This window comes from Musca autumnalis, unplaced genomic scaffold (genome assembly GCF_047663935.1).
Source record: "Musca autumnalis isolate F117 unplaced genomic scaffold, ASM4766393v1 scaffold_1, whole genome shotgun sequence".
NCBI lineage: Eukaryota > Metazoa > Arthropoda > Insecta > Diptera > Muscidae > Musca > Musca autumnalis.
In genome coordinates this window covers 58,740,801-58,765,699 of record NW_027411644.1, presented here as the reverse complement: position 1 = coordinate 58,765,699, position 24,899 = coordinate 58,740,801, and the positions used below count along the sequence as shown (strand labels likewise).

The 24,899-nt window shown below is 37.8% G+C and overlaps 1 protein-coding gene across 39 annotated transcripts in view; it reads left to right on the top strand.

The window, feature by feature from the left end:
• Positions 1-600: 600 nt before the first annotated feature.
• Sap47 (Synapse-associated protein 47kD) overlaps positions 601-24,899 on the top strand; it is a 252,255-nt gene continuing 227,956 nt past the window's right edge. For 15 of the 39 annotated variants that reach the window (XR_012411625.1, XM_073975523.1, XM_073975514.1 and 12 more), the window contains exons 1-2: positions 601-712; positions 19,201-19,521. Coding sequence is in view for 32 of the 39 variants with exons in the window: in XM_073975523.1 (XP_073831624.1) it covers positions 19,346-19,521 (176 nt within the window). In the remaining 7 variants the exon portion in view is untranslated. Of the gene's footprint in view, positions 713-18,084; positions 18,580-19,092; positions 19,522-24,899 lie in introns of those variants that run through there. The other 24 variants (XR_012411630.1, XM_073975506.1, XM_073975472.1 and 21 more) reach the window with 15 other exon arrangements.

Genomic DNA, 24,899 nt, shown 5'->3' with positions numbered 1-24,899 from the left:
CTACTTTCTGCGAGAATTTATGCATTTAGTGGAATAATGTGGAAACATAAAAATTGAAAATGTAACGAATTTTCATTCATGTTTTCCAAAATATTCAACCAAATGTGAAAAATTATTAGTTTTTTAAATTCCAATAATTTATAGACATTTCCTTGTTTTGTTTACAAATACAACTGGCAGTAACGTTACAAACAAAAACAAATTCCTTTGTGGTTGTTGTTCGAGTTGTATTTGTTGTAGTATTAACTTTACCTTATATTTGTTCTACCATGAACAACAATGTTGTTTTTGTAAATTTGTTAGTTGTTGTAATTCATGCATTTACCTTATATGAATATGCCTTGGGCCTACTGATGTGAATAGCAATCATGGTACAAATACACAGGTAGCCGCATCGGCAATTGTTGGCAACATAAGATGTCAAAAATTGACATCAATTCAATGCAGTTGACACATTATGTTACCATCAGCTGGCATGATAATGCTACCTGTATTATTGTACCATGATAGCAATGCAAGTAATTGACACACAACTTACGTCATACCATAAGATATAACTTCATCTATTTCTCTATTGTGTCGAACAATTGCTTGTGCACACTGAACCACCCTTAATGTTTACATTCGGTTTGACATTGTGTTTTTGTTGTTGTGCGCTGTTGTGTATTTTCAGTAGTCAATCGATTTGAAGTGAAGTGAAAAAATTATAATTGTAAAGTGAAGAATTACTGATAAATTCATTAAAATAATTACATGTTATAGTTTCCAACTGCAAAACAATATCATTAGATGTTTTCTTTGTGGCAAAAGTAGTGAATTAATTGACTATTTCGTCGCTACGAGCAACGAACCCACAACCACCCACCCCAACCTGTTCATTTTTTCTAATTAGATTCTTTCATTCAAATAAGCGGTTTATGTAAATAATCCTTGGAATTTCAACATAAGGACATAATTTTTGTGTGTATTATTTCTATAAGTATGACATTTTAATTTATCTCCAAGCTTAGCTTTAGTTTTGTGGCCCTAGAAATATGAATCATTCGCAATCTTCGATATGTTATCAGTTTCTCCTAAAAAGAAATTGCATTCCATACTTTATTTCGCAGTTCTATATTGCCAAATGCCTTTTTGTCTGTATTTAAAGAAAGATTATTTTCTCACTCTTCACAGAGAGGAGATTGATTGTGTTGAACGTGGTACTTGCGCAGCAATGTCATGCTCCGTGGTGAATGAGAGTATGGATTTTCTTCCAATAAAAGAAAAAAACAAAAGCTGTTCTTGAGCTGTTCAAGCAACCACGATTTTCTTTTTAACCAACTGTGGTGTCCAACGTCCTGCATTTGCATCTTGCATTAAAGAAATCATGTTAAAGACTCACATTAGTTTCAGGATTTCTCTAATTAAAAACTAATCATTTAAAAATAGTTCTTCTAAATTATCTTTTCAGTTAAGTTATTTCAGTAACTCGGCGCAAAAAATTCATAGTGGCTTAAGTTGAAATACCCGAAAAGCCTGGATTTGTATAAAGCCCTAATAGCAACTGTATACATTTTATCGGGGAAGCCACGCATTATGAAACATGGGTCTACAAAGTTCCAAAAAATCCTATACTCGCAACTTGGTAATTTCTTAGTCGTTCCTTGAGAAATTTTACTCCCACTAAAAAAGGTCACGATGCGATGACCAAGAAAAAAACTAAGTAGAACGTGTCAGTTGGCGTTACCGACAGAGATAGATAGCAAACAAAAAAACGTACCTGTGTAGGATATCCATACATAGGAAAACAATTCCTCGACTTGTAACATTTTCCAGATTTCGAAAGATTTTGGCCTGATTGCTATATTTACCGTGTTCTATTTAACTTTCTTTGCTTCCTGTCTGCTTAGTACAAATGACAATACAATACATGAATATGAAACCAAAACTAATATGGGCCCATTTTTTCCTATAGCCTCCATTTTTTCAGATAGCCCCTAGGTTGTATAGCACCCACATAACGGTGCCACCCGATTTCGGACATTTTTAAGTTTTTCTCTACATTTTCGGCCTAAATTGGCTGTAATATGGTTATGTGGTTCCCCATAAAAAAACTGTATTTATTAAAAAGTTAAAAATAAAAAATAATTAATCTACATTGTTTTATTTATAAATGCTCTAAAAGCTAGAAAATAATTTTTCGCTAAGTATCAATTTCAACATTCTTCTTCATGATGGAATCTTTGAATTGAATATAAATTGAAAATGGTGACAAAATTAAATTGCAAGCTTTTTTGAGAGATTCCATCGTAAAGAATGTACTACTTGATGCTAAGCAAAAAATTATTTTCTAGCTTTTAGTACCTACATTTATAAATAAAACAGAGTAGCTTAATTTTTATGCCCTCAGCATTTATGCTAACGAGGGTATATACACCTTCATACGGGCAAAATGTGTCTCATCGAAATAATGGTTTTAGACCCCAAGTATGTTTGGACGAAATGTGTTTCAGACAATTTGGAGTCGATTTAGCAATGTCCGTCCGTCTGTCTGTCTGACTGGCTGGTGCGCACGATAACTCTCGAACGGATCAAACGATTCGGTCCAAAATGTGTCCTTCCTAATATTTTGTCCAAACTAAGTTTACGTTCGAATATAAGCCACATCGGTCCACTCCTTCAGGTAACTCCCCCACAAAAGTTCAAAAATGTTCGAGAAAATTGTGCGCACGATAAATCTTGATGGAAGTGACTGATTTGGTCCATACTTTACACATCCTAATATATCTACCAGATATAGATCAGGTTCGAATATGGACTATATTTGTCCACGCACACAAAATTTCGGATAAGTTCACTTTAAGACCTGCTCTCGAATCATTTTGATTTTTCGAACTGATCAACCGATTTGGTCCAAAATTTAGCCTTCGTCAAATTTTTTTCCAAACTTAGTTTCAGTTCGAAGATGGGCAATACCTGTCCACAACTTCCGGTACTTCTCCCCAATATTTAAAAAATGCCACTTAAATGGTATGCACGATATCTTTTGAACGGGCAAACCAATTTGGTTCAAACTTTGGATCTCTTAACATTTTTTCCAAATTTAGTTTAACTTCTAAATTCGCCCATATCGGTCCTCTCCATAGGGTACCTCCCCCACAAAAGTTAAATATTTGTGTCTAAGTGCCGTTTAAGGTCTGTTCGAAGATCATTTGGAAATGTATACCGATGTTGTTCGTTGTGGTCCCGTCTAAAGCGATATTATGTTTTCCGTGCATAAGTCCATGCTTCCTGGCATACTGGTCCAAAAGTTATACGATGTCACACTGAAATGTCTAGTGGGCTCGATATCTATCGAAAATATATGACTCCCAAAATAAGATCCACTTCCATAATAGACCAAGTCGGTCCATTTATTTAAGTACCTCCTCCGCAACACTTTTGAACTAATCCAAATTTATTTCAACAATTTTTAATGTCCAAAAAGGACCACAAAATTCTGAATAGATCTTAAATACATTCGACCTGTCCGTAGATGAAAGTTTAAATTGAAATATGCTGAGGGTATATCTCTGTCGGCAAAGCCGACTGATACTTTTTTACTTGTTTTATTTATTTTTTTATTAATTATGACGACTTTTAATTACAATCTGTGGAAATCGCTTGGGTCCCTTGAGAGGAAGAAATGCACATCCACAAATTCCCTTCGATTGATTATGGAGGGCGCAGCTGCCCCCCCCCCTGAATCCTACAAAACAGTTCATTTGTATGTAAAAAATTATGAATACTTCGAAAAAACAAGCATTTGACCCCCCACCCCTAGAACGACCAAAAAGCATTCCTCGCTTTGCCCGTGGGTCGAATTAGCAAGTAAACGGTTGGCTAACAAAGAAATATGTCGAACATGCGAACATCAAGGCAGAAGATTACAAAGAGAATCAAAATTTGTTTAAAGAACACTCAAACAGTTTTGAAGGCTAATATTTATACGCAGTAAAGAAGGAGATATACTAAGAGATTAAATCTCAATGCCTAGGAAGGAAAAGTAAAAACGGAGGCCAGTGACTAAGAAACAACTCAGCCAACGTTTACGTAAAATTAAACTGCGGATCCATGGAAATGAAGGTGTTACTCGAAGTGGTAAATGCAACACGGCCACGACTGCCGAGATGCCAGTAACTGGCAAGTTGTCATAATCAACTTTTCGAACAAAAAAGGCCATAAACAAATTTATCAGATTCTTCGAGCAATATTCCATTCATCATATATACCCATGTACATTTAAATGTATACAGAAATGAATTGAGGAATCTTTAGCGGACAACTGGTGGCTATCACTATGTGTTTGATTGGTGTGTAGCAAACGATTCAACCTACACGGTGCGCCTTAACTAATTTTAAATGAAAGGTGCTTACACCTGGGAAGTTTTTGTGGATTCTGAAACTATAATGTTCATAGATGAGAAAAATCAGAAAACTAAAAAAATCGTCGAAGGGATTTTCAAATAAATTTGGCATTTGAGGTTCTCAGTGGTCATGAAATATCTCCACCAAACATCGTCAACATAGGTCCATGTTTTGGTATAGCCCCCATATAACGGTACCTCCCGATTTTCGGTATTTTGAGAATTTTAGCTACAATTTTGTCTATTCAAAAATAATCGTCAATATAGGTCCATGTTTTGGTATATCCCCCCATATAACTGTACCTCCCGTTTTTCGGGAGTTTTCAGTGGTCACGAAGTTTCTTCACTAAAATTCGTCAACATGGGTCCATTTTTGAGGGTCTACATTGTTTTGATGAAACTACCCTCAATTTGACTCTTGATGTTCCCTGCAGCTATAAAACTTTTCCGCCAACAAATTTAATGATAGGTTGACTCTTTGATATAGCCCCGTAGGTGGTACCTTTCACCTAGCTGAACACATTTTTTTAGATTAGATCAGATAACACTGTGCAACAAAATGGAGGTGAAAGCCTGGTGCACGGAAAATTCCTCTTGGGGAAGAAAGGCCTTGGTGAGTATATTATGAACCCCGAAGGACAGATCCGCCGTGAGTCGAACTTCCGCCTTATTGCGTGATGAAATTTTTGTTAGAGACCCTGTGGGCCATCAGGAATTAGCGTTATATCTTTGTTTACTGTTGCTTAATTGCTCTACAAAAACAACAAAGATATAATGCTAATTCATGATAGCTTACAGGGTCTCTTGCAAAAACTTCATCACGCCATAACGCGGAAGTTCGAATCACGGCGCATCTGTCCTTCGGGGTTTTTAATATACACACACCAAGGGCTTTCATCTCCAAAAGGAATTATCTCTGTCCCAACATTCGTGTTCACAGTGTAATTTAAGCAATAGCGGGAGGCAGTAGAAGTCTAACCATTATCGAAAAGTTGTCCCACCTAAAATTGTAAAAGGACCCTAATTATTCCATTTTAATTAAGACTATTTTATGGTGGAGGGTATAAAAAGTTCGGCCCGGCCGAACTTAACGACTTTTTACTTGTTAGGTTTATTTTAGGTTTTCAGGATTTTGCTTGGGAGCGGTAAGCCCTTTCGCAATGGGACTGAAGAAAATGTTGTAGCAGTGAAAATCATCTACAACATTTTCGTTAGTCCTATTTAGAAAGGACTTGCGTTTCCAAGAAAAATTCTGAAAACCGAAAATAAACCTAAAAATGTGAACTTTGGCCGCGATTTATTCCGAAATCCCTCCAGCGATTATTTCTTGCTTTTTGATTTTTTTCATCTATGAACATTGCTGTCTCAGAATCCGCAAAAAACTTCCCAGGTGTAATCGGTTTTCACGCAAAGTTAGTTAAGGTGCACCCTTCATGACATTGTCCTGTAAGGAGACGATAGAGTCAGTGCTTTGTCCCAATTTGAACTTCTATATCTCAAAAATGGTAAGACCTACGAAAACAACATAAAGGTCTATCCTGTAGAGAATTTTCACTGCTACAACATTTGCTCCACTCCCATTTCGATATAACTTGCGGTTTCCGAGCAAAATCGTGAAAACATAAAAAAGCCCTACAATTTTGAACTTTGACCGCGATTTATTTGAAAATCCCTCCGGCGATTTTTTTCGTTTTTTGATTTTTCTCATCTATGAACATTGTAGTTTCAGAATCCGCAAAAACTTCCCAGGTGTAAGCAACTTTCACCGTGCCTATACTGCAGATTTTGAAATTTTTTTTAAAATTTTTATACTCTACTCCACAATGTGGGCAGGGTATTATAAGTTTGTTTTGCTAAAAATTCATGTAAATATGGTTCCATTTGTATTTGGCGAACCGGTAAAGCTAGAGTTCTGAAATTTGGAATGAGGATCATTGATAGAGTGTAGGACAGATGTACCAAAGTGTTTTTGGATACTCGAAATATAAGTGTACGAAAAGTACTAAAATGTAATAAATTTTGTACAAATTCATATTTTTTGAACAGATAAAGCCTAAATGGAAAAGTACTAAATGGTACTAAATTTGATACAATTAGTATTTGGGCGAACGGATAGAATACTTAATTTTTGAACTAATGATGCCGTTGGAGTGTAGAATGAAAGTAGTTTTGAAAATTCTTACTTATGGGTATAAAAAGTACTAAATTTTACTAAATTTGGTACAATTAGTATTTGGGTGAACGGATAGAGCTGGAATCGTGTAATTTGGAATAAGAATGGTTGTTGGAGTATAGGATTTTGGTAGTTTTGGAAATTCGTACTTATGGGTACGAAAAGTGGAAACGTGAAATTGAAATTGTTGTTGGTGTGCAGGATTGAGGTAGTTTTGAAAAGTTTTACTCATGGTACCATGGTTTTAATTATGGGTACAAAAAGTACTAAATGGTACTTAATTTAAACTTGACCAAAATCATGAAAATATAAAATGCTGTGTAGCGTTATTTAAAGCTACTTTAAGGTGTAGTTAATTGATTTTATATGAATTATTGATACATATTATATAAATTGAGTAGAGGCAAATTCACAATATTTAAGATAACATTTTGAAACTCCCCATAAAAAAAGTTTCGCCCGGTTTTCGGTATTTTGAAATATTTAACCATATGCATATGTTCCCGGCTTGGTACATATATCCAAAAACTTTTTAACCAGATTCACTCTTAATAGGCATTTTATGTTCTAATTCCCGCAGAGAATTGTCATTGTTTTCGCTATAGCAAGATTTTGAGGATTTCGAAGATCTTAAGCTATGTTTTAAGAACGTCGACTATAATATGGATTTTGGGATTCCTTTCGGTTTGTAGAAACTCAATGCAATCCCGATATAACGAATACGTCGAATAGAGTTACAAAAGGGTTTAATGTCATAGAGGTTATAATAAGTTCGGTTTTTCTTCTTTAAAGTCCATTTCCAGTTATCACACTCTAACTTCATTCCCTTATTTCAAAAAGTTTTTTATTGAACAAATCTTCAATCTTCACATTATTTGGTATAGAGTAATCCGACATGGTATTTTATTAACTCAGTATTTTTCACTCTATAAACTACTTTTATAATATTTATCTGAATAGACTCTGTACAACCTAAACGACTTCTTTGAATTTGGTACCTTCAAAAATATGAATAATTCGAATTTGCGAATGCAGATTGGGCTTGTATCGAATATTTCCAATTCAGCTATTGTGTCGATAAAATATGAAAATAGTGCTCTTTTACGTCATCAAAACACCAAGGCAATGACAGAGTCCTTGCAAGCCAATTAAAAAATCAGAAATTTACATTAAGATAATAGGAAAGTGTTTTGGCTAGGAATTGGGAGATACAGACGGTTCATAGACTCCGAATCCTACTCGCAGTACTGTTTGAGACTACGAAACTCGCCAAAAACATAGAAATAATCTCAGAAAACAATGTCAGGGCCCAACTTTCAGAAACTTTTTGCTATGTCCTGACAAAATTCTACAACATACAAAACTCCATGATTTTTGTTCAGACATCATTCTCTACTTTTGATATAATGTTACAGAAAAAGAGTTATTCAAGTTCGCAATTGTACGACTTTATGGATTTAGCTACATTTTCTGGCCAAATTATCTATAATTTGGAATTTGGGGTTCCCAGTAATTACAAAAATTATGTAGATCCGGGTTTTGGAATAGCCCCATACAACGATACCGCCCGATTTCCGGTATTTTCATGTTTTTTGCTGTCCGAATTAGCTAAAATTAGATATTTATGGTTCCCAGTGATCAAAAAATTTTCCCACGTAAAATTGTGGATATTGGTACTTTCGTAACAGAAAAAATAACTATTTCAAAATATTTCGTGGTAAAAGGTTTAACAATTTCGGAACGGCTTAACGCTTTTTATTTGTAAAAAATACATTTTTTGCTTCAAAAGTTACAAAGTTTTGATATATAACAAGAAGTAAATACATATATCAACAAAGACTCTGCACAGACGGAATAATCACTTGATCTTAAAAGCGTTTTCAATTTGTCATGACTTGTAAGCGGTTGGAAGCAAACTCGTGACTTTTATTTTGTGGAAAACAAGTAAAGAAATATCAATCGACTTTGCCGACAAAGATATGCCCTCAGCCTGTGTGCGAATTAAGACTTTTATCCATGACAGATCGAATACCGGCTACACAACCAAAATATTTTCCACATCAAATCAAATGTGCATTTATAGAGTTTTCAGAATTTTATGAACTTCTTTGGACATATGAACTTGCAGACAAAAATATCCCACGGCAGCGGGTTCTTTCGTACCGGATTGACCCGGAACAACACAAAACCAATGTTCCGGCCAGCGGCTGCCACCTCAGTGTGTACATGTTCGTATTTGTTTCGTTTTTCTGTATTGGGAGCAGCATATCCCGGAATGCCTGCTCCGAATTCTATTGGTCCGAGCCGGGACGGAGGTATACCCAGGACCAATATATCTGTGCTCAGTTTGTCACATCCGCATCTTCACCCACATCCAACCTTCGGTGAGATGCAATAGATGTCAGGAGTGGGTGCATCTAAGGGGTTGCTCTGGACTCGTCCACGTGAGGGACTACGACAGGGACTATGTTGCTGCATGCTGTGTGAACACAGTCCCCAGTGAGTCGTCGTCGGATTACGAGACTCCCTCGTCGTCGGATTACGAAACTCCCCCGCAGTCCCCTCGACAACAACCGCACACGCAGCCTTTAACACCAGCCGTTGTTGTCCCAATCCCCGAAAATGCAGCCTTTTTGCAATTGAATTGCAATGGACTCCGAGGTAAGATCGAGGAGATAGTAGATTTTATGAGTCGGAAGAACATCAAGGTCGCGGCGGTGCAGGAAACCAAGCTGAACAACAACCACAGCTTAGAGCATTGTGATGGTTACAATGTTCTGAGGAAAGATCGCACCAGAAGTGGAGGTGGGGGATTGGCTTTCCTATTGCACCAGTCTGTCCAATACAGACCTATCTCGCTTGAGCCTGTCTCTAATGACCCGTACATGGAATGTATGGGGGTAGCAGTCAGGTGTGGAGCTGCCGAGATAGAGTTGCTGAATGTATACATCCCGCCGAGAAATAGCTGTATCCCTGATTATAGGCCTGACATTAGCCCGCTCTTGCAAGGTCATAATCGTCTGGTCCTGGGGGATTTTAATGCGCATCATGAGATGTGGCATTCGGCCCTCGGAAACGACCAGAGAGGTACAGCGCTGGCTGAGCAGATTGATAGCTCTACGTTTTGCACGGTCAATGAGGACGCCCCTACCAGAATTAGAGGAGAGTGTCACAGTTCGCCTGCCATAACCATCGTGTCACCTGGTCTGACAAATGACGTTACCTGGCAACCCGTCATTTCCCTTGGATCAGACCATCTCCCCATAATCGTCTCCATTAGCAGACCACCCGACTTCATCACCTCTGAACGCCGCACGTTCGTCAATCATAAAAAAGGTGATTGGCCGAGTTTCAGAGAGTTCACCAATCACCGCTTCAGAGAATTGCCTAATCCTTCTGATGTTCGGGTAGCGGAAAGGACGTTCCGGGACATCATCACTGCTGCAGCCGCTCGGCATATCCCTGCTGGTCGAATACCCAGCAGAGGCGACGGGATTAGCAAATGAGCGTGATGAGCTTCGTCGTATCAACCCCAATGACCCCAGAGTCAGGGAGCTGACACTGGAAGTTAACAGGCTGGTCGGCGAGCATAAGCGGAACAAATGGTTAAATCATCTGAAGAGCTGCAACATTGGAGCCGGTATAGGTGAATTGTGGGCAACGGTTAAGTCACTCTCGAACCCTGGAAGAAGGGAAGATAGGACCTCAGTCACGTTTGGCGACGTTACGTTGACTGACCCGAAGAGGTGCGCAAGTAATTTCAATCGACAGTTTGTCGAGCATCCCGAGAGTGACAGGGCGAAGAGAAGAGTATTACGTCGCATCAGATCTCTTCCTGCCGAGGATGAACCACCACAATTTACAATGGACGATGTTGCCAATGCCATCAGGAACGCTAAATCATCCAAAGCGTTGGGCCCTGATGGAATCTCCATGGTAATGTTAAAGCAGCTGGATGAGCAGCGAGTCGAGTATCTCACCAAAGTCTTCAACTTGTCGCTAGCCACCCTCGTTGTTCCCGAAGTCTGGAAAATGGGCAGGGTGGTCCCACTACGGAAGCCAGGCAAGGATGCCAGCAAAAGTGAATCGTACAGACCGATTTCGCTTTTGTCGCCCGTAGCAAAGACAGGCCTTGCTCCTCCCCAGTATCAGAAATAGCTATCAAGTTGCCGATCATCAACATGGATTCCGTAAGCAGCACAGCACGACAACAGCGCTGCACGCCATTACCACATATATCTGTAAAGGACTCAACCAGAGACGGCCGTGCGATAGAACAGTGATGGTGGCGCTTGACTTATCAAAAGCCTTTGATACAGTCAGGCACTCCACGCTGTTTGAGGACATAGAACAGACAACCCTCCGGCCAAGCTTGAAACGTTGGATAGTCAACTATATGTGTGGACGCCAGTCGTACGTGGAATTCAGGAATAAGAAGTCCAAACCCCGTAGAGTGAAACAGGGAGTTGCCCAAGGTGGGGTGATATCTCCGGAACTGTTTAACCTCTTCCTCTCCTGTATTCCACCCCCTCCAGACGTATGCGGATGATTGCACGATCCTGGCATCGGGTACATATCCTGATGACATCTGTGAGAGACTGAACAACTATTTAACCGATCTTACCACCTTTTTCCATTGGAGGAATATGCAGATTTCCCCCACAAAATCAACAGCCACTCTGTTCACCACATGGACAGCGCAGTTTGGACGTGAGTTGAATGTCGTGGTCGACGGTAGCAGAATTCCGACCACAAACTGCCCTAAAATTTTAGGGGTCACATTCGACACTACATTCACGTCGTGCGCACACGCCACAGCTATCTGCGACAAGTTGAAAAGTAGGAACAATGTCCTCAAGTCCCTGGCCGGCAGCACTTGGGGTGCAGATAAAGAAACCTTGTTGGCCACGTATAACGCGATAGGTCGGTCTGTGGTAAGCTATGCGGCTCCAGTCTGGTCCACGAGATTGTGTGATTCGAACTGGAAAAAGATTCAAACTTGCCAGAATGCCGCCCTGAGAACAGCGACAGGGTGCCTCCTCAAATCTTCAGTGGACCATCTACATGAGGAGGCAAAAATTCTTCCTGTAAAGCAACACAATGAGATGCTTTCGTTGCAGTACCTGCTTGGATGTTATCGTGTGAGCCATCCCAATCACTATCTTGTGGGTAGGCCCGGCCCATTCAGGGAGATCAGGAAGGATATCCATGCTCTAGAGGGAGAGGTCCAACGATACAGAAGATAACCCCTAGATCAACAAGCATATCAAGCAGGATTGAATAGCATTCACACGGACGCAGTTGCCAAGGCCTTAAGCAATTATAGTGTGAATAAAGTACTCGGAGTACATCCTCCATCTATCGCAGCTGAGGAGCGTCAGCTGCCACGACAAACCAGAGTAGTTTTGGCTCAACTACGCTCGGGATATTGCAGTCGCCTAAATTCGTATTGGGCGGAAATCGATCGCGCCGTGCAAGACATATGCCCAGTACCTTTAGATCAAATGTCCAAAGGCTTCTCGAACAGCCCTTAAGCTACAGTTATGTTGAACACTTGTTACGGAGGTACCGAAAATGTTGTTAAAATAATCTAAAAAAAACTAAATTTTGTAACTGAAGGAGTGAATTTATTTGACTTAATCTAAGTTTAGACAAAATATTACGAAATTTAAAATTTGGACATAAGCTCCAGCCATATAGACAGATGGGCGGATTGGGCTGAATGACACCAAATTGTCTGAAACGGAATTCTCCTACTGTTTAACACAAAATTAGTCTAAAATTAGATTACAACATGTTGAAACAAATTTCTAATTAGGTTTCGAGATATACTTTACGAAAACCAATATATGTATGGTAATTTTTTTCCAATATATTTTTCATTCCATGAACGTCCATTCACAAAATAAAGTACGAGTAACTTTTTTTGGATCAAAGATGAGTATAAAGCCTCGAAAGCCTCTATAAAGAGCGAATATAGCTTTTAAATAGGGAGTATACATATTTCTTACGGAATTCCGCGTTCTTTTATTATTTGAAAACGGAATAAAATTACAGAAAAAGTAATTCTGATTTTACTGAGAGAACCTCAAAAAGAGTATTCAAGCAAAAAATTTGAAAATATTTCTTACAAAACTTCATTAACATTTTCGGTACAGAAACTTCAAAACAATCAAAGATACTACTTACAATTTTCAAAAAGTAAAAATAATTATATGAAAATAATACCCTAGACAGACGGCAGAGTTAATTTGCATTAAAAATTTCCTAATTTGAATTAATTTTTCACCCTGACAGACGATAGTATCTGCATTTATGAAACAGCTGTTTGTGTTGTTTCTTTGTACCCAGCAGACCATTTCATAAAGCTTTACAAAAGTTCACCAAAATATGCGAACCAAGTACACTTTCTACCTTTAATCTTTTCACCACGATGAAGCAAAAATAAATTTAATTTATTCGCGATATTTTTGAGTCTTTTTAATATTAAAAAAATATTGCAAAACTTTAAAAAACATTTGAGGAAGATATAAAGGCCTGGGTACATAAGCTGCATCGCCTGCTTACCTTGCTTACTTCTGATAAAAGAATAAAAAAGAAAAGGGCAACCCAGTTCAAAATTTGCTCAGCCTCCTTTATTCTTTTATTTTTATTATGTCAGAAATGAAGCAGGAAAGCAAGGCAAACAGGCAAGGCAGCTTATGTACCCAGGCCTTAATTTCCGATAGAATTGGTATGGTGGGTAATGAAATTTTTTTGTGAAAATAAAAATTTGAAAAAGAGATTTGTTAGAAGGCGTGAAAAACGATTAGCTGCTATTCTACTCGCGAAAGACCACAACTTATTTTGAAGAAACGCGAAAATTGCTGATTTGCTTTCCCTTTTTATTTTCTTAAACATGGAAATTTGACAAAAGACAATTGCTTTTCAACAGCATTGCCATATTGAAATTGCTAAATTCAGTTTAAATTTCCTTTGATTTTGTGCATTAAGAATGTGGATAATGCACGAATTAATTTGAATTAAGGCAGTTAATGCAAATTAACGCTGCCCTCTGTCTAGGGTATAAGGAAAAAGGTAATAATTATTCAATAATTAACCAAATCATATCGGGGTGGGCCCGGGCAGAGATAGAGCTGCCAATGATAATCATGCTTGGTGTATAGGGTTGATAAAAGCAGTAATTTTTGATGTTGTTTTTTGTTTTAGATAAGGTCATGGAATTGAAAAATTGTTTTGAATATTGTATCATTGCTTTTATGTGAACGCGAAGGCGGTTTTTCTTTTTTAACAAAATTGTGTGTATGTTCTGAACGCTTTAGAAAAACTTTGGAAACGCTGAGGACAGAAAGCCATAAATTGAAATACATCGCTGGTGATTAGTAGGGGGTGAGATAATACCGATTTTTTGGAAAATCTAACTAAAGTGTTGCAAATAGTATTTAAATGAAATTATTAATTAAAATAAGTAGTAGTACAACAAAATTATCAGTTTTCACCATTTCGGTATTAAATATTAGGTCTGTACGATAACATTCCCAGCAATAATTACTCAGCAAGTTCCAGGAACTTTTCTCAGTGAATTTTACTCTCTCAAGAAAGAAAAATTGCAATAAGTTATCGAACAACATTTTGGAAGAATTTGCAAGAAAGTCAGCTGTTTCCGAAAATGTATGAAAAATGTTTTGTTTCTTTTGATATTTTAAACCAAATGGAACAAAAATATAAATTTTAAAATTGCATTTGACTTATTTACAACAGTAATCCTATTCACAACGCTTTAAAATCTTAAAAAATGTGAAATTGTGAAATTTTCGTGGTCAAAAATGTTAACATTTCAAGTTGTTTACATTGAACAGCTGATTAAAAGTCAGCTGGCCAAACTTACAAATTTTTACGGGACAAAATTTCCCAGCAAAAATTTGCAAGCTCTCAGTCACAAAACTCTCCAAAAATCTCTCCAAACTCGCTCTCTTTTGCTGGACAATTTTGTTATCGAACAGCATTCAGTTAAAATTTGTACGAATTTGTACAAATTTTTGGGTTATCGTACAGACCTATTGTTTGTTGTTTTTTTATTTTCTTTCCGCATACAAAGTGGCGGGCACTTTGTTAGTATTTTATATTTCTGCTATGAAAAAAGCTGGGAAATAATAAGGAACGATTAAAAAACGACGATCCTGGATTAATGGGCATATATTTACTTACTTAGCTGGTCCATTACAGAACATTTGTTCCATAGACCGAACTAAGAAAAGATCTCCAATTCTCTCCGTTTAGTGGTTCGCTTTTTGGAATACCGGGCCTTGTTATCTCTTCTCTTTGCGCCATCTATTCTTTGGCCTGCCATTTCTGCGTTCACCGCCATGTGGCTCGAATTTATACGCCTTTTAAGCGGGTTCATCATCGCTGATTCTTATTATATGGCCTTGCAAACGCAATCGCTGCATCTCGATACGTTTATCTATACTGATGTCGTTGTATAGCAGATACAGCTCGTGTTTCATACGACGTCGATATTCACCGTCAACGCAGATCGGTCCGTAGATCTTTCGAAGAATTTTTCTCTCAAACACGCCAAGCACTGCCTTATCTGCTTGCGCAAGTACCCAGGCTTCGGAACCATACATCAGCACGGGTAGTATCAGTGTTTTGTAAAGCGTTATTTTTGTTTGACGAGTTGTGGCTTTGTTTTTCAAGTGCTTACTTAAGCCAAAGTAGCATCTGTTGGCCAATACAATTCTTTTTTTTTATTTCACAACTGATGTCGTTTGTTGTGTTTACGGTGGTGCCGAGGTATACGAAGTCTTTTACTACCTCAAAATTATAGGAACCAACTTCAACAGTTGGTCCAATCTCAATGGACGTTGCGCGTCGACACCATCAACTTGGTCTTCTCGCCGTTTACCGCCAGACCCACTTTAGCAGATTCTCCTTCGACCTTCATAAAGGTATCGGTTACTTCTTTTACTGATCGTCCCATAATGTCTATATCATCAGCATAAGCAAGTAACATGTGACTATCGGTGTAGATTGTGACACTTCTTTTGATGTTTGCCTCTCGTATAACCTTTTCTAGCAGGATGTTGAAAAGATCACACGAAAGGCTGTCTCCTTGCCTTAAACCTCTTTTGGTACAAAACTCTCCGGAGAGGTTCTTTCCTATTTTAACTGAAGATCTTGTGTCAGTTAAAGTCATTTTACAAAGCCGTATGAGCTTTGCGGGGATACCAAATTCAGACATGGCTTGGAATACCTTTGAACGCAGCTTGCTGTCCAAGGCTGCTTTATAATCGACAAAAAGGTGGTAGGTGTCGATCTGCATCTCTTGGGTCTTCTGCAGGATTTGCCGCAGGGTATATATTTGGTCAATGGTGGACTTGCCGGGTCTAAAGACGCATTGATATGGTCCAATTATTTCGTTGACCATGGGCTTTAGTCGTTCGCACAATATCCCTGACACTATCTTGTAGGCGATAGGGAGAAGACTTACGCCCCTATAGTTGGAGCATAAAGTCTTATCTTCTTTCTGATGGACGGGATACAGGATGCTCAGGTTCCAATCGTCGGGTACGCGTTCTTCCTGCCAGATGGAGCTAACTAGCTGATGAATACACCTTATCAGCGTGTCGCCTCCGGTTTTAAACAGCTCGGCTGGTAAGCCATCAGCTCCTGCTGCCTTATTATTCTTCAGTCGGTTGATTGGTGTTTTTACTGGGCGGTATACATTCTATACCATCTTCTGGGATTGGATCTGTGGTATCATCGTCTTCGCTACTATTGGATACCAGCAGATTGGAGAAATGCTCCTTCCATATCCTGAGCACGCTATCTGTATCTGTTACCAGATTACCTTGCTGGTCTCTACAGGAGGATGTGCCTGTACCAAAGCCATCTGTTTGATGTTTCACTCTTTGGTAGAATTTTCGGACTTCATTCTGGCTCCTGTACATCTCGATTTTTTTCACACTCCCGCTTTTCCATTTCTCTCTTTTTCTTGCGGAAAAGACGAACGCTACGCGTTGCTACTGATTGTAAAGTAGATCTATATGCCGCATTTTTCTCTTCGGTAGCAGCACGACACTCCTGGTCATACCATGGATTCCTTGGTGGAGGTCTCTGGTATCCAAGTACTGATTTTGCGGCTGTTTGCATGGAGTGGGCAATGTTTTGCCAGTGTCCTCATGTGTTATCTGGACGAGGAGTGTTTTGATTAAGCAATTGGGCCGGTTGAGTGGAATATGCTGTGGCTATCTGTTGTGATTGCAGCTTACCGATGTCCAACTTCCGTGTTGTGTCTGTTCGCATTTTGTTTGCTACGTTTAATCTGGTACGTACTTTTGCTGCAACAAGGTAATGGTCCGAGTCTATGTTTGCACCTCGGAACGATCGTACATCCAACACGCTTGATGCATGTCTTTGATCTGACGACATCCAGGTGCCCATATGAATATCGAGATGCTTAAATCTGGTACTGCTAACTACCATGTTTTTTGCAGCTGCAAAGTCTACCAGCCTCATACCATTGTCAGATGTTTCACTGTGGAGACTCAATTTCTCGACTGTTGGACTAAAGATATTCTCCTTTCCAATTTTGGCATTAAAATCGCCTAGTATAATTTTAATGTCATGGGCAAGGTAACGGTCATAAGTTTCTTCTAGGCGCTCGTAAAATATATCTTTGGTCTGTTCGTCCTTATCTTCAGTGGGAGCATGAGCGCAAATAAAGCTGATGTTGAAGAATTTAGCTTTTAATCGAATTGCAGCAAGTCTTTCATTCACTGGGGTGAAGCTGGAGACCGCAACCAACTACAAATCCGCAACCAAACTCATGCTTTGTGTCATGGGCATATACTACTTTTATTCAGTTGCGGTCATCGGTTGAGGGTATATTTCTGTCGGCAAACCGGATAAATAGATTATTTTTTTGTTTCATGACGGAGGTATAAAAACTTATATTGTACTTATATTAAATTATATCAAGGTCTGCGTATATCTCATATGGCTAAAGGCACCCAGATCACTCGAAGAATTTTTCTCTCAAGTAGTGAGTGTCTGGTTTAATGTCGCAAGTACCGTTGCAATTAAATCATATTACGAAATGAATATTATCAGTGTTTTAGAATTTAGTTTTCCGTGCTTAATCCATAGTGTAATTTATTTGTCACAATAATTAATCCGTAAAGAGATTATCGCCTTATAATTATCCCTTGGGACTTGACACATTTACAATTCCCCATGGGTTTATTTATAATACACGTTGGAGAGCGAGCGATTGCACACCTCAGATTTCTTGACAAAATCAATAGTGGTAGATGACACATTCCAGTCTGTGAGGTGGAGACAGGGGGAGGAATGACAAGGAGATTTTTCCTCGTTTTTGGTCTTACTTTTCAGATACTATTCAGATGATAAAAGTTGGTGGGAGTGGTGGTTGGATGGTTGGTTGGTGAAATTTTTCTTCTTAAGAGATGGGGGATGGACAAAAAAAAAAACAATAAAAACTTTGGTGGTAGCTTCAACGTCGTTGTCGTAGTGATAGTATAGTAAAAGCATTTAATTCGTTACGAACGCTCGTTTGACAGTTACTCTTCGTTTTCGTTGTCGCCATCGCCATCGCCTTCGTCGTCGTTGTCGTGGTGTATTAGACAATTGTAAAGCTATTTCAAAAGAGATATACCAACGACTACAAACAGTTCTCCGAGGACATTCAGAGCAGGAAGACACATAATCTATAGCAAAGCAAAGCAAAGAAAAAAAGAATATATAAAAATCTTGCATTGAAAAAAAGAAATATTGAATAAAAAAATCTTTCAAAAGAAATTAATCTAAAACAAAAAAGTTTCCAAAAAGGAAAAAAAGTGTAACAAAATTTTAAAACAAAAAAAAGTAAATTAAAAAAAAAATTGAATATAAAAAGGATTTAAAAAGTACATTAAGCAAAAGTTTTAGTCGCTTGCTGGTGTGCAAAAAGCAAAAGCAAAAAGGAACGTTGAAAGAAAATTATTGATTTTTCTTAAAGTCTGACAGATTTTTTGCCATATGTATATTATTTGGAATACGAGAGAGATATTCCAATATTTAATTTTATGTTTTTATGGAATTTTTAGTATTATTTTGTTACAAAGTTTTAAAGAATATTGGAAATCACAATGAAAGCAAATTTGTAACGTAACAACCCCTTTTTTTCGTAAAACGAGGAAAAAAGTGGTATCCATACTAATCGTGAGATTTCATACATGGTTTTTTTTTTGCCTCGTCTTGATTTGTAAGGCACACTTGTCGTTTACCGTTACATTTGTCATTCGGTTTTTTGCCGTTCAGACATTCGGGTTTGCTCATTTTGTGAAATTTGTTTCTCTCTCTCCATAACTTTTTTTTAAAAAGGGGGTCATTTCTGAATGACTCTCACGGCTCTCATCAGTGATGAAAGCCACTCTCTCTTTTCCATTCCCTCTCTCTCTCTTCCTGATTTTGTTCCATAATTATTGTTTGCATACATTAAACATAACCTTAAAATTTCCTCAAAAAAAGATAATTTTTTTCTTGCCACAAAGAAAACAAAAACAGAAAACTGTAAAAAATATTAAATTTTTTGTTTGTTTGAAAAGTGTGTTAATGTGTTAAATGTGTCATCTGCAGAATCGCATCAAAAGCCTAATAACCAATTGAAAGAATCACACAAAAGACAACCTCTAAAGGAGAACTAACCCAACAAAAACAACCCAAAAAGTTTTAGCCACAAAGCAAAGAACCCCCCACAAAAAGGAAAAACAAAACTACAAAAATGTTTTCCAATATTACAAATCAATTCACATCTTTGGTGGGTGCCGTCAAAGGTGGTAACGAAGAAGATGTTCCCGCCTCTGAGGGAGCACCCGCCGCAGCAGCTGCTGCACCAGCTGCCCAACAAGATCCAGCAGCAGCAACAGCTGAAGGTGCCGAAGGCGAAGAAGGCAAAAGGTAAGTTTGAATGTCTTTTTTTCTTTTGTTACCATTATCCCCAAGAACCAATCTTAAGAGTCTCTCTCGCTTTTTTGCCTGTGTGATTTTTGTTTTTGCAACTAGGAGTGTATTTGTTTAAGGCACACGTGATAAATTGTTTTTGTTGTACCACTTCCAAGTCATTCTCAACTCCCAGACTCCATCCAATAAGAAGGGTGATAATTGTCAATAACATTCCAATGGTTTTTCAGGCAATTCCAGCATTTCCCTTCCCTCAAACGAACCCAAAACAAAATGTGAATGGTATAAATCATAGTTGAAGAAAATGAGCTCTCGCCTTTACGTTTTCCTACGATTCACAATGCAAATGCTCTCTTCGTGTTCATCATTGATATAAAATCCACCACTCTCTCTCATGAAATTTTACTACTAATGAGAACAAAGTCATTGAGAAAATCATATCTCCTCTCTGAGAAATCCAATCAGAATTATCTCTCTATAAAACCAACTGACCAACTTATTAAACACGAGGGATAGAGAGAATGAAAAGCTCTCTTTTTTTCTCTTTTTCTTCTTCTTTTTTCTTTGCTTCAAGGATACTATGTGTGTACATCTAACCTAGAATTTTTTGCTTTGTGTATGTGTGTGTGATTTTTTCCATTTCATTCGCTTTTTTTATAATCTACACGTGATTTATAAAGAAAATTTCTCAGTTTTTTTTTCACATTTAGAACAACATAGAAGAAGCATCGAAACAATGGGATAGCTGATTAGAATTTGATATGCTTTTTATATAGAAACAATTATTAATTCTAGGGCATATTTATGGAATTTTTTAAATAAAACTTTAATTACATTTGCCATATTGTTGGAGAAAATGGATATCCGTTGCTCTGCAAAATAGTTTAACATCTTTTTTCTTGAGAAGAAAAAAATATATTATTAATAGTCATAATTGTAAGCAATTTAGGTCGAATGTTATGTCATTAAGGCCATTTATATTTATTATGTTATTAAAGGTGTCTGTCTGCCTGCTTTGCTGGTAAGCTTCTTGAGACAATAAGATACTTAGGCTAGGTAATTCCATCTAATGTCCTTGGACATTACGATGATTGTACGTTTTGAAATCTACGTCTTTCGATAACATTTTATTCAATGGACTAAGCTAAGCTCTTTAGTGATTGGACACGATTAAAACAGGTATATTTTATTTTTTCGGAATAAACCGCCTATAACTGCGTGTCACTTTAAAAATTTAAATATCTGAAAATATGTTAACTTTTACCAAACGCAAATCTGTACATTTGTTTAGTATTTTATTGTATTTTTAAAATATTGTATTCGTTTCATTTTATATAGGTAGTCATTGGAATCTTCTTTCGACTGTCCTTCTTTTATAAAAGAAATACCTATTCTCCAATATTCCATGTCCACATCTGTGATACTTGAAGTTCTTCTATTTCAATTCTCACAGAAAAAAACTAAAACTATTAACAGACTTCACAGCGATTTAATCAGGTTGAATTTGGTTCAAGAAAAAATCCTTAAAGGGTTATTTAAAATTATTCCTACACCCTATGATTTCTTAGAGCATTCAGCCTATAACAACTCATCAAAATGTGATACAGGAATATGAGGTTGTAAAAAAGTTATAATCCTAATATACAGATCTCTCTGTCAGCACAGCTGACTGATACTTTCTTACTTATTTTTATGTACCATTTATGTTGTAAAAATTAAATTTAAACGAAACTCCATTTTATAATCAAAACTGTTCTTGAAATTTATTTTCATAATTGCAAGAATTACATAAAAAAGACGTAAAAAGTTCAGGTAGAACATAGGACATCGAAAAGCTCTCTGCATCTCATTCTATCATTGGCCAGATGTTTTGCCTGACCCCAGGTTATATGGGCTGATTCAAGTTATCTTTTTGTACAACGAATGCAGGTTTTCTTGGGCGTCCACTTTTGCATTATTGTCCTTGCGGATTCCAGTCTAGGACAGTTTTGGCGATGCCACTGTGCATCGATGTGGCCTAACCAAGTCCATTTCATTCTACGTACATATACATAGACAGGGCTACAATTGGTTCGGAGCAGTAGTTCTGAATTTTATATTTTGTTAGGCCAGAAGATTCTCAGGAGTTGGCGTGAGCAACGGTTGATAAGTACTTGGAGCTTCCGAGTCGTCGATTGCGTGAAACTCGAAGTCGTACAGCCAAGCAGCAGAATAGATTTTACGACGCAGTTAAATATTCTAATTTTTGTTATTGATATAGCATTACATCTCCAGACTTTATTGAGCAATCGAAAAGCACCCTCACTGGTTGAGAAAGGTAAGCTTTCTTTGCCGTTGAACCGGACGGATATTTTGGCGTCTCTATAAAGTTCCCTTATTAGGGATACAATTCTAGGAGGGAGGCCTTTATTTATAAGGGCGTTACACAAAGCACCTCGGTAAACGGTATCATAAGCTGGCCCGAAATCTGCGAACAAAATATTCAGAAGTGAGTTTAATTCAGCAGACTGTTCAATAATGATACAAAAGGAGTTGATGTGATCTGCACACGATCGACCCGGGTGCAAACCCGCCTGTTCCTTCTCTTAAATTGAATCGAGCACAGGAGATATGCCGTGTAGTATAAGTTGTGCATTTTTCTTCTCGGGTTGCGGTGCAATGTAGAGATAAAAGTACATGGCTGCGTCTCATTTTATGATGGCTGGTCGGTGCTGGCGCAAAATTGTCTCTTCGGTAGCACCACGGCACCCCTTATTGCATATGTTTTTATACCCTCAGCCTTTAGGCTAAAGAGGGTATTTACACTTTGATACGACCAAAAATGTGCCTCATCGATATAATGGTTTTAGACCCCAAGTATGTTTGTACGATATCCGTTTCGGACAATTTTGAGTAGATCTAGCAATGTCCGTCCGTCTGTCTGTCTGTCGGTCTGTCTGTCTGTCTGGCAGGCTGGTGCGCACGATAACTCTCGAACGGATCAATCGATTCGGTTCAAATTTTGGGTATCGAAATATTTTGTCCAGATTCGATTTAAGTTCGAAGATGGGCTATATAGGTCCACTCCTTCAGGTACCTCCCCCACAAATGTTCAAAAATTGTCGCAAAACTTGTGCGCACGATAACTCTTGTAGGGAATAACCGATTTGGTCCATACTTTGCACATAGTGACATTTCTACCAAACTTAGATTAGGTTCCAATATGGACTCAATCGGTCCACTCCTTCGGGTACCTCCCACACAAAATTTCGGAAAAGTTCAGTTTAGGACCTGGTCTCGAATCGCTTTGATTTTTGTTTACGCAAGTTGTATACGCTGTCCTCTATACGACGCTGTAAGTTTCATTAGGGGCAAGTCCATACTTCCTGAGAAAATAGCCTGAAAGTTACAAAAAAACCCTATGACACCGTGTGTAGTGGTTGGAGCGCAAGATAACTCTCGAACGGATCTGCCGATTCGGTCCAAAATTTGGCTTTCGTAATATTTTGTCCAAACTTAGTTCAAGTTCAAAGATGGATTATATCGGTCCACTCCTTCCGGTACCTCCCCACAGAAGTTCGAAAATGTTCGGAAAATTTGTGCGTACGATAACTCTTGAAGGGAGTAACCGATTTGGTCCATACTTTGCACATTATGAAATTTCTACCAGACTTAGATGAGGTTCCAATATGGACTCAATCGGTAAACTCCTTCGAGTACCTCCCACACAAAATTTCGGAAATGTTCAGTTTAGGACCTGCTCTCGAATCGCCTTGGTTTTTGTAGTACCATCTTGTATTCACTGTCCCCTATACGAAGGTACAAGTTTCCTCAAGGGCAAGTCCATACTTCCTGAAAAAATAGCCTGAAAGTTGAAAAACAAACCCTATGACACCATGTTTATGGGTGAAAACGCAAGATAATTCTCGAACGGAAATGCCGGTTACGGCCAAAATTTGGCCTTCGTAATATTGTTTCCAAACTTTGTTTAAGTTCGTAGATAAGCCATATCGGTCCACTCCTTCAGGTACCTACCCCACAAAAGTTCAAAAATATTCGGAAAAATTGTGGGCACGATAACTCTTGATGGAAGTGACCGATTTGGTCCTTACTTTACACATTCTCATAATATCTACCAGATATAGATCAGGTTCGAATATGGACTATATTTGTCCACTCCATCCCGTACCTCCCACACAAAATTTTGGATAAGTTCACTTTAAGACCTGCTATTGAATCACTTTGATTTTTGTTGAAGCAACTTACATTCGCTGCCTCAATTACGATGGTAAAAGTTGTTTCAGGGGCAAGTCCATACTTCTTGAGAAAACAGCCCGAAGGGTGTAAAAACCCCCTATGGCACCCCATGGTCTATGTCGGTCCATTCCTTTAAGTACCTTTTCCGCAAAATTTTTGAACTTTAATCCTAATCAAAATTTTTGTCGGTTCATACTAGACCAAAATAAAACATAAGTTTTTTGTGAAAAAAAGTGTTTCAATTTGCACAGGCTGAGGGGATATCTCTGTCGGCAAAGCCGACTGATACTTTTTTACTTGTTTGTCAAAAGATTTGTTCTCCATAAAAAAACATTTTGTTTGTTTCTAAGAATGCCATAGATCTTCCTCTTAAAGATCAGTTATGGGTCAGTAGGGGTAGTTTAAGAGAGATTAAATACTCTAGACACAAACCTCTTATTCCAAGTTGTACCATAAGTACTAATCCAAGGGCACAAATAACATTAGAAATAATTAAAACAAAGCAGAAAAGAAAACAAAAACAGTAAAACTCAACGACAACAAATGAAAAAAAAGCAGAGAAGAATGAAAAAGGGGTATGATGTCTTTGTGCATTTGTAAGCAACATACAAAAGGAAACGAGATAGACCTATAGTTCCTTCTAGGTATATACATAGAATAACTTTCTGAGTCGATTTATGCTTGTCCGGCCTTCCGTTCGCAACGTACAGGTCGCATTATTTATTGTCCGATTCAGCTGATAATTGGGGAATATCATTTTTAGCCAGATGAAGAACGTTATTGCTTTTGGTGAAAATCGGTTCAGATATGGATGTAGCTCCCATATATTTTTGGCCGATTTCACGTATTAGCTGCACCAAATTTGGTTGGTATGTGTGACTGAATTCCGTCAAGAAATAAATGTGCCAAATTATATAGCTTTTCCAAATTAAATGAAACCTTTTCCAAATTGAATGAATCTTTTTCCAAATTGAATGCAACCTTTTCCAAATTAAATGAAACCTTTTCCAAATTAAATGAAACCTTTTCCAAATCAAATGAAACCTTTTCCAAATCAAATGAATAATTATCCAAATTGAATGAAACCTTTATTTTTATTGATAGAAAAAAGCCAGAATATTTTGAAAAGAGAAAGAAAT